Raw genomic sequence first — 17,475 nt, 5'->3', positions numbered from 1 at the left:
GGTGTAACCTTGTATATAATTGCCTCCCATTATGGGAGTCATCTGACATCTGGGACAAAAAAAACTGATGTAATGGCATCAGCTGCATGCTTTATACCCCTGACTACCTGATGTCATGGAAGATGAGACAGCAACCGATGCAGGACCCAAAACTTTGATAATCAGGCCGACTGAGGGCTACTGCAAGCAGATAAGCCAAATGTGATGACTGCAACAGTGAATACACTCGAACATCTACATTTATGGTAAGTGTACACAACTCTTTCTTTACTGAAGTTTTAGTTGCAGACAGTTAATTGTCAGTCTCTGCTTAAGAGTTCCTGAATGATGCATATGTAATGAAATGTATGACAGGGTAATTAGTCGCTCATTATTGAACAAATTCCATTTGTGCGAATACAGACTCATGTTTGCTATTGTATTATCCGATATTCTGTGGATTGAAATCTAATTTTGCTGTTACAGTACATCGCTATTATGCATTTCGACCTATGTCACATCAAATTTATGTTAGTAAACCTGTAGTAACAATATGATGTCATATGTTTAGAAGATATAAGAACTTCAAATGTAAAACAAGTAATGAAAAGGGAAACAAGCTGGGGAAGGTAGCATGCATTGGTAAAAAATTATGTTTTGGGATTACGGTATTAAATAGAAATAAGAACATTACAGTATTAATTCGGGTGGCCATGGTGGTGCAGTGGTTAGCGTTGTTGCCTCACAGCAAGAGGTTCTACAGTTCGATCCTCGGCTGGAGTGCTCTCTGTGCGGAGTCTGCATGTCCTCCTGTGGTCACATGGATTTTCTCCAGGATTTATATGCATTTACTAATACAATAGGTGCGGTGAGAATATATTGAACTAAAAAACTATGCTTTTGTAAAGATAGACATTATAATAACAGAAAACTATTATTACAATATGACCAAATCAGGATATAAAGACTTGCAGAAAGATAATGAAATATGGAAGTCTGCAAATGGGGAAACAGAGATCACATTTATAGAAATGAAGGCTAAAAATGAAACAGCTCACCTATTATTCATTGATGGATTAAGAGAAAAACCGGTGTAAAAAAGATTATGCAGTTTTCAGAGCATGAAGCTATATGGATAATATTTGGAGATAACAATAAATGTATTAATGAAAGGAAATAAAAAAGTAACAAGTGAAGTAACATTTAAGAATAAAATATGGGTGATGGAATCAATTATAAGATGGAGAAAAATTAATGAAGGTAGAATTAATATTAAACAAAAGCAAAATTAGAGGATTTAGTGAAATAATGAAAATATGTAGAATATATTTTTCCAACTCAAAGGTAAATATTGCAGGAATACAATTTGGTAATTATGAATTACAAGAAAACAATAGGAAGAAATCATAGGAAAAAGCAATAAATAATAGGAATGTGGTGAGATAAAAATACAAACCTAATTAAGACATACATTTTTATGAAAATGTAGATATATTAGTGGAGAATTTATGTCCCCCATATTAGGGTTTTGTGATATAAAGAAAATTTAGGGGATGAGGACTGGTCAGTCCAGTGGTATATTTAACACAGTGGCACTTAAATGGGATAATTAAAAAAAATGTATGATAAAGAGAAAAGATGAGAGAGAAAATCACATGGGAAAATAAAATGTTGCTTGGTTAAAAATAATGTTAAAAATACAACATGAGAATCTAGAAAATAATATGTAGAAAAAGAAAGGAAATACATATAATTCAAAACAAGAAAAACAAGAGATATGGCATATGACTAATAAGGAAAAACAGAATTAGATTAAAACTGAGAATGAATAAATGAAGATAAAAAGGTATTACAAGAAAGAAATGATTTAGATAGAGAAACAAATTAAACATTTTCTGTGAAGACTAAAGTTGAAAATGGTGCATGATAAAGCTCAAATGAAGTATAAATAAAAAGAAAAAAGTATGCAAAGTAAATTTTAGGCCATCCTTTGGTTATAACATATAATTATAAAAGAAGTATCAATGTTTACAAATTTGAAAAAAAATGGAATGCTAATACATACATGATTATTTATTGCTTTAAAAAAGGAAATGAGAAGGTTGTTATTATGAATAATATAATAGTAAGTATGGTATTGGTCATATGATGTGGTAAAAATAAGCATAGCTAACAAATCAGGACATATCAGGATCAAAGGAAGCTACACAGCCAACACCTAACACAGAGAAACAAAATTATATCATAGCAAACAAATTTAATTATCACTTTATACAGACAGTGCCGTCATTAACTAACCAGACAAAAAAGCATGCTTTTGAGGTCCCTACTCAATCACATAAGCTCTGTCAGCATTTCTCTTTCCAACTGGTTCCCATAGATACCATCAAAAATACGTCAACATCATAAAGCCTACAACAATTGTCTCTGACAACCTACCTGGTGAATATCTCAGAACTGCAGCAGAGGCTATTGCATATCTAGTCTCAGTTCTGATAAATTAATCCATATCTGAAAATAAAGTCCCATCAATATGGAAAAAAATAATTCATTATTCCACTGCACACAGGTGTAATCAATGTGCATCTTTCAAACTATAGGCTAATTGCCATTGTATTTCCTGATTCAAAAATATTAGAAAAGTATATTCAAAGCAGCTTATCTAATAAATAACCAGCTTCTGTTTTCAACTCAACACAACTTCTGTATTCATCACAGCACATTTACTGCTTTATTTTGTTAATACTGCAAACACCCAAGAACCATCAGAAGCCCAGTGTCCACCATTGTCCTAGACTTTTCAAAAGCTGTTCATGCTGTCTCCCACCAGAAACTCTTACATAAACTCTCATCCTTAGGGCTCATCCACTCTGTACTGCAATCTTTCCACAGCTACTGAGCACAAGCAGTTAAATGGAAAGATGATTTTGTCCACCTTTTTGCTAGTGAGTATAAATGTCCCACAAGGTTCTATACTAGTCCCCATACGTTTAATGATCTCTATACTGCTAAAAATGATACTTTGATGACTCTACTCTAGTCTGCTCTGCCAAATCTCTTTCTAAACTCTAAGACCATATGCAACTATCCTTCTTATCTACTGAAACATGGCTAAATAATTCACAACTACTTCTAAACTGTAAAAAAAAATACTGCTTTTCACCCCACAACACAATTCTACCAAAACAACACCATTCGCTATTGTCTCTGCCAACAACACAGTAGTAGAACAAGGAAATCACATACAATTACTGGGTGTTATCATAGATGACCATTTGAATTTCAACCACTATGTATAACACATGGTTAAAAACAGCATTGAAAGCTAGGTATATTATAAATAGTAAAAACCTACTTCACTGGCATCGCCGGAAGATGCATAGCCTCTACTTTCTTACTGCCATCTTTCCTCTATGCTGCCCCAATTTTCACTAAACTTCAAGTCTCACAACTGTCAAAACTTGAGAGCAGTGTTATAGTAAAATAGTCACATTTGCAGTAAACTATAACAATACAACACACAACTGCTTAGCCTTTGGAGAATTAGACTGGTAAAAACAACCACATCACCTGGTTCTTAGGATCATAAGATCATAGGAAGTTACTAGGCTTATTGGCCTTGAGGCCCTTACAAGCCTAGCCAAGAATTTAGCCCATGTTCTGACAGGTCAGCACCCGATGTCCCTGTCAAGCTGGAACACAGGTGGAATCCCAGGTGTGTATTTTCTGTTCCTCATCCAGTTATCCAGGTTGCACTTAAAAGGGGTTAATGAGGTACTCTGCTTGATGTAAGGGAGTCTATTTCACAGAAGGGGGAGTCTCTGGGACACAAATCTGTCCTACCAACAAGTCCTATTGATGTCACAGGCCAGGTTTAGGTTGTGTGTGCAAGTTACTCGAGTGGAGCTTAACTTGTGGATATGCAGCAGTCCCATCAAAGCGAGGTCTGAGATTGATTTGTATGCCAGACAGTTGTCACCCTGAGGAGTCTGTATGAGACTGAGTAGAGGGACAGGATCTTTAGCCTATCTGTGTAGGGTAGATGTCTGAGGTCCTGGATTCTATTGATGAGGAACCTATGTGGTCTCTTCAGCTGCTGCATGTGCTTTGTGAGGTACATGACAAAAGAGGCATTGTACTCAATAATGGGCCTTATAAGGGAAGAATACAGGCATGTTTTGACCACCTTGTCCCTGGATGAGATACCCTTACTAATGAGGTGGGCAATGTAGATAGCTTTCCGTACAAGGGAGGCAATATGCTGGTCAAAAGTCAGGAAGTGGTATTTCCTTTACCAATGAAATCTGATTGTTAACTTATGACCTTCTTCAGCATTCCCAATGGTCCTGCAGGAAATGCCACTGAATTTAAAGACTAAGAACTGATGTGGAAAATTATGTCTTGTTTATTCTTCACAAAATGCATATTAACTTGTAGTTTCTTCACAAATAAGTCAAACATGTTAATTATATGCTTATGTCAAAGGAAAACTGAAAAACATATGCATGATTTTGCAAGATAAAGTTTCATATGAGTGGTAGCTTTGTATTTCAAGTGTCTCACAAATGTATTTGCTCTATTAGCAACCTAGAGTATACTGACAGACAAGCAAGTGCTGAAAGACATAATGGATGTTATATTTAAAAGTTAGTTTTAGAAAGTTAATGAATTGTGTCAGGTATCTGGGGAAACCAGATTAATCAACAGTATGCTCTTACCTTCTCAGGCTAGGGGATGAGTCTTTGCAAGGATGTCTGTGAGATAGTGTGTACTGGTACAAAATGTTACAAAGTTGAAGCCAATAAATCATAATCACAGGTAGTCTATGTTTTAAAAGGCATTATTTGTGAAGTGTTCACGTGAAGCTCAAAGTGAGGATCACAGGGATATAAAATAGGTAAAAATCAAATGATTTGTTGAAAGTAATGTCGTGTCAAAGTTCTGCATGCATGAAATTTATAAGAAAAAGTATATAAATTTACGTTTTTTCATTTATTCTTTGAGACTGATCTGAAAATTTTGTCAGGCAGTCTTCTGTGCTATTTATGGAATAAACAAGTACTATGCACAGCCTGAAGCATTATTCGGGTCTATATTAGATGAACAAAAGCTCATCTTAGTGAACGCTCACATGAGCGAATATTGCGGAACTTGAAACCACAATTGTGAGATTGTGATACAGTGAGGATGGGAATATTTGCCCCTTCCTTACTGTAGTGCGATCTCGGAGTTGGAATATATATTTAGGGGGTGTGGGGGGGCACAGCCCCCCACAATTGCAGTTTTGAGTATCTGAATATTCACTCCTCACTGTAGTGCGATTTCGGAGTTGGAATATATATTTAGGGGGTGTGGGGTGTGCAGCCCCCCACAATAGCAGTTTCGAGTATCTGAATATTCGCTCATGTGAGCATTCGCTAAAATGAACTTTCATTCATCTAGTATAGACCCCATTATTCTTGGCTGAGACTAAAGGATAAAATTCTTTGTTATTTAATTTTGTACTTTAACAGAACATATCAACTTCAACTTTTCTGTAGAAAAATATCAAAATTCACTATATGCACCTTCCCTGTCCTTACATCAAGATTCACTAAGGAGTTCAACACCCATTTAGAAAAATGTACAGCAGTAGCAGTCCCTACCAGAAATAAATATCTTGGGAAATTCAAGAACAAACTGACCGGGAGATCCACTACCACAAATAAAATATACAACAAAGGACAGAAAAAAAAACTGAAGGACATTATCAGGTCCACTAAACTAATCCATGAACTTATGCTGCCCTCTGAAGTCATAGGAAATTATAAAATTCTGTTTAACTATGTTAGAAGATTAGAAAAAAGAAAATAATATCCCAGGTTGGTCTGAACTCACACATAGTGACATCTCCTATTGTTAATATCATTGCAAACAAAATTAATGCCTTCATTAAATTACTGAGATATCTGAGTCACTTACTTTCCCAATTATATACAAAGATCATTAACTGAAAGTGATAACCAAGACCAAAAATACTTCTTTCACGGGACCTGACAATATTCCTGGTTGGTTAATTAATAGTGCTATACATGTCCATGCGGGTATACTCCTTAAATGATTTACCACAAGTTCAATTACTGGTTGTATCCCTGCAAAGTTTTGCAGAGCAGCAGTAATGCCACTGTTTATGGGTGTCCTTACAACCTACCTAGGTAGTTACAGATCTATAAACCTTATAAACGTAATCTGCAAAGTCATAGAATGTATTACAACTAACATCATAAACTGTGATATCAAGAATTTTGTTAGAGTTGACCCCCAACAGTTTGACTTTTTGAAGGGCAGATCCTGTCTATTTAATCTGGAGAACTTGTTTGAAAGGGTTGCAGAGGCTGTAGATGGTGGCCATGATAGTGCACATGGCATATCTTGGCTTGGCCAAGGCCTTCAGCATGATCCCTCATTCTGACATCATACAAAAGCTTAATAAATTAACCCATGTGTGATAATATGGATTTTAAAATTGGCTGAAAGACAGACCTGCATTTTGTCAGAAATTATGAAGTGACCAACGGTGTCCGTCAGACCTAACAGCGGTGACCTTTCTTGTTTGATATTTACTTTTCAGAACTCCAAACCAAGAATCGGGTCTATATTAAAAGAAAAAATGTTTACTTACCCGAATAGCTAAATGCCGACACATCTTCATCGAACCGCAAAAACATAGATTATCCAGAAGCGCAAAATCGGAAACGTTGAATCATCATGGTTGGCCCTTCTGCGGTATAGCTCCATAAGATAAGTGTGCGATAGTTACGGACCTTAGGGTTAGGGTGCTGGTTAAGGTAAGTGCATACATGGTGGTATATGCAAGCTTTAGTGTAGGGTTAGAAGAAGGGTTTAGTTTAGGGTTAGAAGTAGGGTTTTGGTTAGTGTATGTATGTGGTTTATTTAGTTTGTTTGTGTAGGTAGTATGTAGTGGGCGGTGGGGCGGGACAGCTATGACGGTTCGACTTTTTGAATTTCGTGGTTTAGGGCATTCAGTGTATTTGCGGTTCACAGAATATGTGTCGGCGTTTAGGTATTCGGGTAAGTAAATGTTCGTGCTTATAATATAGACCCCCAAGAATCAACATCTCTCACTAGCAAGGTTTGCAGATTACTGCAAACTGGGACCACTCATATGTGGTGTACTAGCATTCAGCTCACACTAAATATGGCATCTTTACTTTTGGTAGACAACCCCTTCCCTCGCTTTAATGCATAGACAAGATATCACTACAAAATAAAAATGTACATAAGGGCCTAAGTACTTGGGTTGACAGCTCCCTCTTTTTTGGCCATCAGGTAACAGCAGTTGTCAGGAAGTCCTTTTATCTATCCCAGTTAATTGTTAAAAGAATATTATTAAGGTCTAAACAGGTAAGTATGCCTTTATAGTCAGCAGTGATCAGGCCAGTTATCAAGTACTATGCCAACCATTTGCCATGTTCATAGGTTCATAGGTTCATACTAGGCTATCTGCCCTAGGGCATTTCTAAGCCTAGCCAGAGTGTGTTTGGCTTTCACCACCCTTTTAGATTACTTGACTGTGCCTCTGTATAGTTGGTCACAGAAGATAGCCCTTTTGAGATTAGTTTACTGTGCCTTTGTCTAGTAGGGACACAGAAGAGATCCCAGGGTAACCCTACGATCTCCCATCCACTCATCAAGATTTCTCTTGAAAAGGGTCATTGAGGGACTCTGCCTAACATGGCTTGGAATTTTGTTCCAGAGTGAGGGGAGCCTCTGGGATATGAATCTGTCCCTCCAGCATGTCCTATTTATTTATGTGCTGAGGTTTAAGTCCCTGGAGCGTGTAGCTCTAAGGGATTTGGATTTCCTGAGGTGGAGCATGTCCATTAATTCTGGGTTGGACATGGCTTTATACATCAGGCATAGATCGCCTCTGAGTAGGCGGTAAGCAACTGAGTAGAGCTGGAGTTTCTTTAACCTAACTGCATAGGGCATCTGTTTGAGTCCCTTGATCCTCTTGGTGAGATACTTTTGGGGTCTTTCCAGTTGCTGCAGGTGTCGGATAAGGTACATCCCAAATGGGGCATTGTATTCAGTTATGGGCCTGATGAGTAGAGGGGCACAATGACCTATCTTGATCTAGATGTGAACCCTTTTGTGATAAGGTGGGCTATATAGAAGGTCTTTCTAACCACTTTGGCAACGTGATTGTCAAAGGAGAGATTGCTATCTACTTGGGTCCCCAAATCCCTAATTACTTCTTCAGTACTTAATGGATTACCACCTATGTGGTAATTTGTGGGAACTTTATTGTTCCCAAAGGGGATGACTATGCACTTTTTGGCATTTAGCTTTAGGCCATGGCTCTGGCACCAGTTATCTGTCTCTGTGAGACTCTTTTGGAGGATGCTTGTGTCAGTCGGTGAGTCGATTATGGCACCCAGTTTGCAGTCATCTGCGAACTTGGTCAGCCATAGTCCTCCCATGTTAGCCTGTACCTCAGAGAAATATATACCGAACAAGAGAGGTCCGAGGACTGAGCCTTGTGGGATGCCACTTGTAACTGGTTTAGAGTCTGACATGGCACCTACAATTCTGACCATGTGGGCTCTATCCCTGAGCCAGTTTGCAACCCCTACTGTGACATAGGGGTTGATATTTAAGCTGGCGAGCTTATTTATGATGCCTGAGTGGGGTATTGTGTCAAAGGCTTTTGCGAGGTCCAGCTAGGCTGTGTGTACTACCTTCCCTTCATCTATGGCCTTGGTGACTGTTTAAAAGAAGTCGACCAGGTTCAAGAGGCAAGATCTACCCTTAACAAAGCCGAATTGGGTAGGATCCAATGTTTGGAGGTTCCCAATGTCGTTGTTTATGAGTTTCATGATGATACGCTCCATAGCTTTGCAGACCAGGCTAGTCAGGCTTATAAGGTGATAGTTTCCTGGGTCCGTTGTGGCACCACCTTTGTGGAGTGGAACCAGTGTTGCTGTACGCCATTCCTTGGGTACATATCCTGTAGTAAGGCTGAGACTGAACAGTGACTTTATGTGAGGGTCCAGTTCTTCTTGGAGTTTGTGTAAAACGCAGCCCAGGACACCGTCCGGTCCCATTTATGCTGTGTTTTTTGCTTTGGAGAGGGCAGATCTCACCTGTGCATATATGATGTCAGGGAGGCTACACTCTGTTGGGATAGACATTTGCTCTTTTGGGGGGGAAGGAGGGAGAAGTTTGCACTGAACCTGTCTGCCAGGATGTTGGCAATGTCTGTGGGTTCAGTGTATTTTTTGTTATTTTGAACTAACTCAGAGCATATCTGGGAGTTTCCACCCAGGTTTCTGACATAACTAAAGAAGGCCTTGTGATTATCTTTAGCATCTTGTGCAATTTTTCTTTCGAAGCTGGCCTTAGATGATTTTATGAGGGATAGTAGTTTCTTGCTAGTACTGATCAGAGATGCCTTCCCTTTTTGGGATTTTGCTCTATCATGTAGTAGCTTCCTCCTTCTGTTGTATAGCTTATTTATGGCTGGGGTCCACCAGACAGGTCTCCTGCCTTTGGAGGAATGAGTCTTAGTTTTATTTGGGATAGCATGATCCATGCATTCCTGTAGGTGTCCACAGAAAGCATTTGTAAAGGATTCTGTGATTTGGGCCGCATTTTCCACTGGCTCTGGGGCTTTGAAGGATTCCACCTTGGTTTTGAGAAGTGTGAAGTTTGCTTTTGAGAAGTTCTTCACCGTGGTTTCCTTGGCTGGGGGTGGGGATGGGATATGGATGTCCAGTGAGATTAATTTATGGTCAGATCTTACCAATGAGGGGTATACCTCTGGTATGGAACATAGAGTTCCCATGTTGGTGATGATCAGGTCCAATATGTTTTCCCCTCTTGTGGGAGTGGTGACCAGACCAGGTAAGACATGTACTTACTAAATATATCAACAAAGACCCCAAATGTTCCCAATAAAAAAATCATAGGCCCAAAGCCCTTGAGCTACCATAAAAGGCTGGATCTTTTATTCATTATCTTGTAGACATTTGATGGGAAATCTATGTCTCACCTATATCGCCATTTGAGACCTGGTTGTACTGGGCCCCCTGTTTCTCCACATGTCCAATATCACTCCCAACAATAGAATGAGAGACCAGAATCTTCACCAATAAATATATTACCCAGTACCTCCCAAACCTTTGAAATAAACTTTCCCTGCATGTTAAGCAGTGTGACTCACTATTTGCCTTTTACTATAAACTAGATGATGAATGGGCATCCACAGATTCACTGCAAAATTGATCTCCTAGAAAAAGGAGGTACTTCCTGTGAGACGGTACAGGCAAGGTAAGAGTTGTTATGAGACTTCTAATTTAATGGGTTCATATGTGATTACTAAGCTAATTGTCCCAGGAGCCTTTTTCAGCTTAGCCAGTCATGCCAAATGTCTCTGACAAGTTATTTTAAAGGGTTTATGTAGGTTTGGACATGGCTGGTCAAGCATTTACAGGATGCCTATCTCTAATAGTGCCATTGATGCCAAACCAAGCATTCATTTCTGATTCCCATTCCACTGGCCCAAGTTATGCTTGAATTGTTTAGAGAAGAACTCTGTTTCACATAGATGGGAGGCCAGTTCCACAGAAAGTGTCGTCTTTGAGACAAATATCTGTCCCTCCAACATGTCCTATTTATTTTGCAGATGAGGATTAGATCCCTAAATCAGGCAATTCAGATGCCATTTTTTATGGAAGTGCAACAATCCACCAAAGTGGGGTCAGAAAATGTTTTGTGTGCCAGGCATAGCTCACCTCCAAGCAGTCTGTAGGAGACTAAGTTCAAAGAGAGGGCTTTGATGTGGTCCACACAGGACATGTTGTTTATGTCCCATATTCTTTTTGTGTGGAACCTCTGTAGACACTCTAGCTGGTGCATATGCCTGGTCAGGTACAAACTGAAGGGTGCAGTGTACAGAGTGACTGGTCTGATGAGAAGTGAGTACAGCAGAACAATGACAACATAGAATGATTTCCTTGCTACCATAGCCACATGATGGTCAAAGGCAAGATTACTGTCTACATATGTTCCCAAATCTCTGACCACTGGGTCTATTGGTAGGGATGTATTATCAATGTGGTCATTTCCATGGGTAACCATCTTCACAAAGGATAATCTGGCAGTTGGTGCAGAGGGTTAAGGTTGTCAGTTATAGTTCATGTGGCACAGGGTTGTTTCCTTCAGCCCTCATTTGCCTACTGTGTGACCTTGACCAAATCACTTAACCAGACATTTCTCCCAGGTCACCCCTGAAAATGAGTTTTGACCATAGGAATCACCCCAATTATGGGTCTGTGTTGGGCCTTCTTAGGGGTTAATTCTATATTTGGGGGACCTATGACTTTGCCTAGCTTGTCATCATCTGCAAATGTGGTCATCCAAAGGTGCTTGGTTTTGGTCTTGACTTCAGAGAACTAGATGACAAAAAGGAGCAGCCCTAGCACTGTCTTTTGGAAATCTGCTAGTGACTAGCCTTTCTGTACAGGTATACTCCCCTATACTAACCTCTTTGGTGCTATCATTGAGCCAGATGGCTATTCAGCATGTGATATATGGAATTATACCTAATTTTGTGAGTTTGTCTATAATGCCTGAGTGGAGTATTTAGAAAGTTTTGGCCAGGTTACAGTAAGCAATATGTACCATTTTAACCTCATGCATTACTTTGATGACCTTCTCAAAGAAGTCCACCAAGTTGAGTAGGCATGACCTGGTCTTGATGAAATCAGACTAGGTTGGATCAGGTGTCTGAAGATTTCTTATGTCATTCTTTATCATTTCCATGATAATTCTTTCACAGAATTCATAGAGTTCATAGATAGGTTGTAGGATATCTGCCCTTGAGGTCCATTTTAAGCCTAGCCAATTTCCCTTTTTGTGCTCAAATTAATCTATTCTGTTTGGCTAGAGATTGGTCTTACCCATCTCATGGTCAGTAATTATATATTATCACTAATGAGAATAGTTTGACTGCTGAATCCTATGCTAAGGCACTGTATGAGCACATCCACTCATGCATGAATCATGCCATCCCAAATAGAACCAAGATGCTCTCCTCCAAAAAAAAGGAAGCAATTTTGGTGGTTCCCTGCCATAAACAAACTTTATAATAAAAAGAAGAAGCTGTTGCAGAAAAGTGGAAAATCCCAGTATGCAAAAAAACTCCCTTAGCAGCCTCAGTAAGAAGCTGAGATCCCTCATAAAATCCTCCAAAGCTAGTTATGAAAATAAAATTGCCAAAGATTCCAAAGACAGCTGCAAGGCATTCTATAACTATCTCAAGAATCTAAATGCCAATGCTCAGATCTGCTCTGAGCTACAACAGAATGGCATTAAATATACTGATCCCAAGATATAGCCAATATTCTGGCAGATCGATTCAGTGCCAACTTCACCTTCCTCTCACCCCCTAAATGGCCCATCTCAATACGGGAAGATTGCCAAATTCCAGTAATAACTGCCACACAGGTAAAAAACACACTTTCCAAAGTTATGAATACAGCATCCATGGGACTAGATGACATCCCGGGCTGTGTACTACATGAACTACAAAATGAACTGGCACCTCATCTAAGTGTTTTGTTTAATCATAGCCTCACCTCAGGCTTTGTGCCCACTGAGTGGCACACAGCTGCAGTTATCCCACTCCACAAGGGTGATCCACCTTGAATTCCAGGAACTACCACGCTATCAGTCTGACGAGCCTGATCTGCAAGGCCATGGAATGTATTATAATGGAAGTTATAAACAAAGACACTGGCAACCTTCAAACACTGGATCCCACCCAGTTTTGGTTTGTGAAAGGCCGATCTTGTCTCCTGAACCTGATTGACTTCTTCGAATCAGTCTTCAGAGCCATGGATGAGGGTAAGGCATTATTGATATTGTGCATATCCTTTTTTAACCTTAATAGAACTATTGAAATCCAAAGAATTTTCATCTAGTACTGTGGGACTCTTAATGGAAATGATTGACCTAATGTTAAGCTATAATTGTTTGGATTTTTCTGAACAGAAGTTTGTTCAAACTAACGGTGTTGCTATAAGTGCAGCACGAGCCCCAGGTTGCGCTAATGTCTTCATGCAAGGCTGGGAGTTTGCAAATATATTAGATAGCAGGTTCAAAAAATGCATGATAAAAATGTTGCATTTTATTGATGATATCCTTTTGATAGGAGGAGGTTCGGAAAATGAATTAGAAGAATTTTTTGAATATATCAATAATGTAAGTTCTTATTTAAGATTTTCTTATAATTTTGATAGAAAGAAAATCAATTTTTTGGACCTCACCATTTATAAGGAAGGGAATAGATTGATATCTAAAATATATCAAAAGGGCTTCCAGAACAATATGTATTTGCATTACTCTAGCATACATCCTAAGAAGACAAAAATAAATATAGTAAAGGGACAGTTGAAAAGAATAAGTAATTTAACAAAAGAGCATAATGTGTTTGTGGAAGAAGCAAACAATTTTTGTAAGAGAATGGAAATAGGTTACCCACAGAGGGAAGCTGAAGGTTTATTAAAAGAAGAAATAGAAAATAGAAGTAAAAACTTGTGAGAAAATAATAATAGAGATTAAAGCAGTAGAGACAATAGTTTTAAGACAGCATTAGCCATACAAAATAGTACAGATTCCAATAATATAATAAGTATAGTCAGGAGAAACAGGGGGATATTTAAAGGTAATAGAGAGATTCTGGAAAAGGTAGGAGCTGAACCAAAGTTTGTTCAAAATAGGGACAAAAATTATAAAGATTTTTTTCAAAGTAAGTTGAATAGGCCAAAATCAGTTGAATGAAAAAGGGGAATGGTGAAATGTTTCAGCTGTAATTATTGCCAATATTTGTATACTGAAGGCAATGAATTGGAAGTTGGAAAAGTATTAGTACAGGTTCATGGAAGATTTATTTGTAAAGTTAAAAATGTAGTTTATTTATTAATGTGTTTTGAATGTAGATCATTCTATGTGGGAATAACAAAATGGGAGTTGTACAGAAGGATCTATGAACACAATTATGCAATCACACATGGAGATTTAAAAAATGCAATGAGCAAACATTATATTGAGAAGAAATATAAAGTTAATTTTCAATGCATAGTATTAGATGTTCTAAGGAATGAACATAACATAATTAATGTTGAAGAAGAGTTAGGTTGGCTAGATTATTGTTGGCAAATGAGGGTAAATGCATGCTTCCCCCAGGACTAAACAGGGAGGAATTTGCAATGTATTTGAGAAAGAAGGGATTAAAACACAAAGTTAGTTTTTAAATTTGATGTCGTGATTAGTTTTTAAAATTGATGTTATGTAATTAGTTTTTAACATTGATGTCATGTGATAGGTTGATGTGTATTTAAATGTTAAATGAAGTGTTGAAGCCTTAGTCTGAAGAAGTCTCCGACAGAGGAGATGAAAGCGCTAACTACTGGCTTTGTGTCCTAATAAATTTGCTTGTTTTACTGTACTGATACAGCATTTATTTTATTTTTAAGTCTTTTGAGTTATTTGTTTGCTGCTGGCTTTGAGGAAAAATTAATGTCATTATTTAGTGACTTCAGTCCTCAGACATAAAGTTTATGAGGAACAGATCAAAATATGATGCAAAAATTTGAACTTTCTGAGAAAATCTGGATAGTAGTAGAGAGGTATGTCTCTTTGCACTGCTCTGTATCATAACAACTAACCTCACATTTCTGTACTACTTTGTACAGCTGATTGTCAAATACATAACATTTCTTTGTTTTGAATTATCTACTGGAACTTTTCTTCTCAGGCCTTCACTGAAAACAAGCTCTTTACTCAGACTACTCTGGTCAACTAATAAAAATAGATGCCTGCATGAATGAATGAATGAATGAATGAATGAATGAATAAATAAATGCATACATAAATAACATTTCTAAGTTTATGACATCATGCTTCAGAGCACTAAAGCACTTGTTCTAATAACCATAGTCCATTTATTTTAGGAATTTTAATCACAGTAGCTTTTAAACAACAATTGCACAGTCATATGATCAGGTGGTAAGATTTGTTTCTATTCTCAGGTACTCGTTGGTGTTTATCCAAAGCATTTGATTAAATTATTTATTGGAAGCCCGTATGATCATAGTTTAGCTACATGAAAACTGATTGATCAAACTCACCAACTAAAAGCCAGTGAAGTACATATAAGTTCATCTGGCAGTCCCCACAAGGAAACTAAGCACTACAGATAGGCTTCACAGGTCCTTAAAACATTATTCCCTCCTTCAGCATTACCCTCCCCACAGCACACACATACAAACTACAACACCCTAACTTTACTGCACCTCAGACTCAGTTCTATTTGCTGAGGACTGTAATGGTCTTTATCTGACAGTAGTAAAATTTCCAAAGTCTGACATCCCTCTGTTAGTTTTGAGATTTAGATTAATTCATTGTGCTGCTAAGTGATTCCCAGGCTGCATAGGTGTTGCAGTGCATTGGTACAAAGTGGTGTTTGACAGTATTTCTTAATCTGAAATGAATGGTGAATATAAATGCACGCACACACACACACACACACACACACACATATATATATATATATATATATATATATATGGTTTACCTACAGGAGGTCGAACCTGATACCATCGAATGGCGGTATAGTTGACCACGTTCAGCGAAACCAACAATGTCGAATTTCGACATTGTCAAAATACAAATCGCCGTAACTTCGGAACGGGCTTTAACATGGTTCGAGATGGGGGCGACATTTGTGTTTCGACAATGTAGGGTTCCACATTGTTGCCACTCGACCTCCTGAGATCAACTAAAGTGGGTTCGACCAAACCCACCTCGACCTGCTAAGTACAAATATATATATATATATATATATATATATATATATATATATATATATATATATTTATATATAAAAATACACACATATATTTCTACCCCAAGTTTCAATATTTCATAAAAGTGGAAAGGAAATATAAGAAAAATTTCATAATATCCTTTAAAGATATCTCAGACTTAGTTACACTTGTTGTGTGGTATAATGTTCTCTATCTGACAGTAGTCAAAATTTTCAGTCTGACATCACTCTGTAATTTTTGAGATTTAGAGTAATTCATTGTGTTGCTAAGTGACTCACAGATTGCGTAGTTATTGCAGTGCATTGGTACAATGTGGTGTTTGACAATATTTCTAAATCTGAAATGGCTGGTGACTACACACACACACACACACACACACACACACACACACACACACACACACACACACACACACACACACACACACACACACACACACACACACACACACACACACACACACACACACAAATATTTCTACCCCAAGTTTCAATATTTCTTAAAACTGGAAAGGAAATGTAGGAAGCATTTCATAATACCCTTTAAAGATAAAAAATACTCAGTTGATGTGACATACCTGCTTTTCTGATTTCGCTTGGTATCATGTCATTTGGTGTTTGTGAGGATTGGGACATGTTCATTGAAGTGCTAAGGACATCTGTGTGCAAGAAAAGAAGATGGATGGGAATGAAACAAATGTATTCAATTTTTTAAAATGTATGTGGTATACCGAGAAACTGTCGCTGTAATTGAATTCATTATGTTGTAGTTAGCCAGCTACAATGGAATTAGTAACAGCTTTGCTGCCATCTATTCAGATCTTTTGATCAAGAGTTAATTTTCTTTACTGAAGATCACCCTCAGCTTACCTGAGCCAGAAGGAATGCAGTGATGATATCCCCCGAGACACAGCTCAGGTTAACTACTTACACTAAATGTAAACATATTCTCAGTGCACTAAAACAAGACACAGTGGAAATCCTGTCTGCCTTTTTTATCTCTAACTTTGCATTGTCAATATTATTCTTGTCATTTCAGAACAATGTAAATACAAATGGAGGTACCGATATATAGTTTCTTACTTTTTTATCTTTTTTGCAAATGACATAAATTATTCATGTAATATCTGTTAAAGTACTACACTATTTTTTTAATGTAAAAGAACATTGAGCTTGATTCTCAAACGTCTACACTGAGCTACAAGTGTACTATGTTCCAGAGAGGAGGAGATAATAACTTAATGAGATTCAAAACGTGCTCTCTATACTTTGCGAGTCACATTTATTACTCATTCACAGAGGAAAGTGGTGCACTTTTTCAAAGTCTAGGGAAGAATACAAACACAACAGTGCAGCTTATAATTTCTTCTGTTCTTTGCAGTCACATACATTTGCAATACAAACATTATCAGATAATTGTCCTTTTATTAAATTAAAACTGTTTAAGCATATTCCAAGCTATAGAACCCATAGTGCCCCACCTGATGTCACTATTAAATCAGGAAGAAATGCACAAAATGTCCAGCTTGGTTAGCTCCCAATGAAAACTCCAATAAAGAAATTCCTGAGACTTGTGAACAAACATAATTGTACAATAAAGAGCA

The 17,475-nt window shown here is 37.7% G+C and overlaps 1 protein-coding gene across 1 annotated transcript in view; it reads right to left on the bottom strand.

Moving 5' to 3' along the window:
• The window catches only part of LOC122796770 (CMRF35-like molecule 9), a 456,752-nt gene that overhangs the window by 129,300 nt on the left and 309,977 nt on the right, over window positions 1-17,475 (bottom strand). Inside the window, exon 7 of the mRNA XM_044065499.1 lies at window positions 16,450-16,530. Coding sequence (XP_043921434.1) covers window positions 16,450-16,530 — 81 coding nt within the window. The remainder of the gene's footprint in view (window positions 1-16,449; window positions 16,531-17,475) is intronic.

The sequence above is a fragment of the Protopterus annectens genome, chromosome 3.part0 (genome assembly GCF_019279795.1).
Source record: "Protopterus annectens isolate FY-2018-M chromosome 3.part0, PAN1.0, whole genome shotgun sequence".
Taxonomy (NCBI): domain Eukaryota; kingdom Metazoa; phylum Chordata; order Ceratodontiformes; family Protopteridae; genus Protopterus; species Protopterus annectens.
This window is presented reverse-complemented; position numbering and strand designations above follow the sequence as displayed.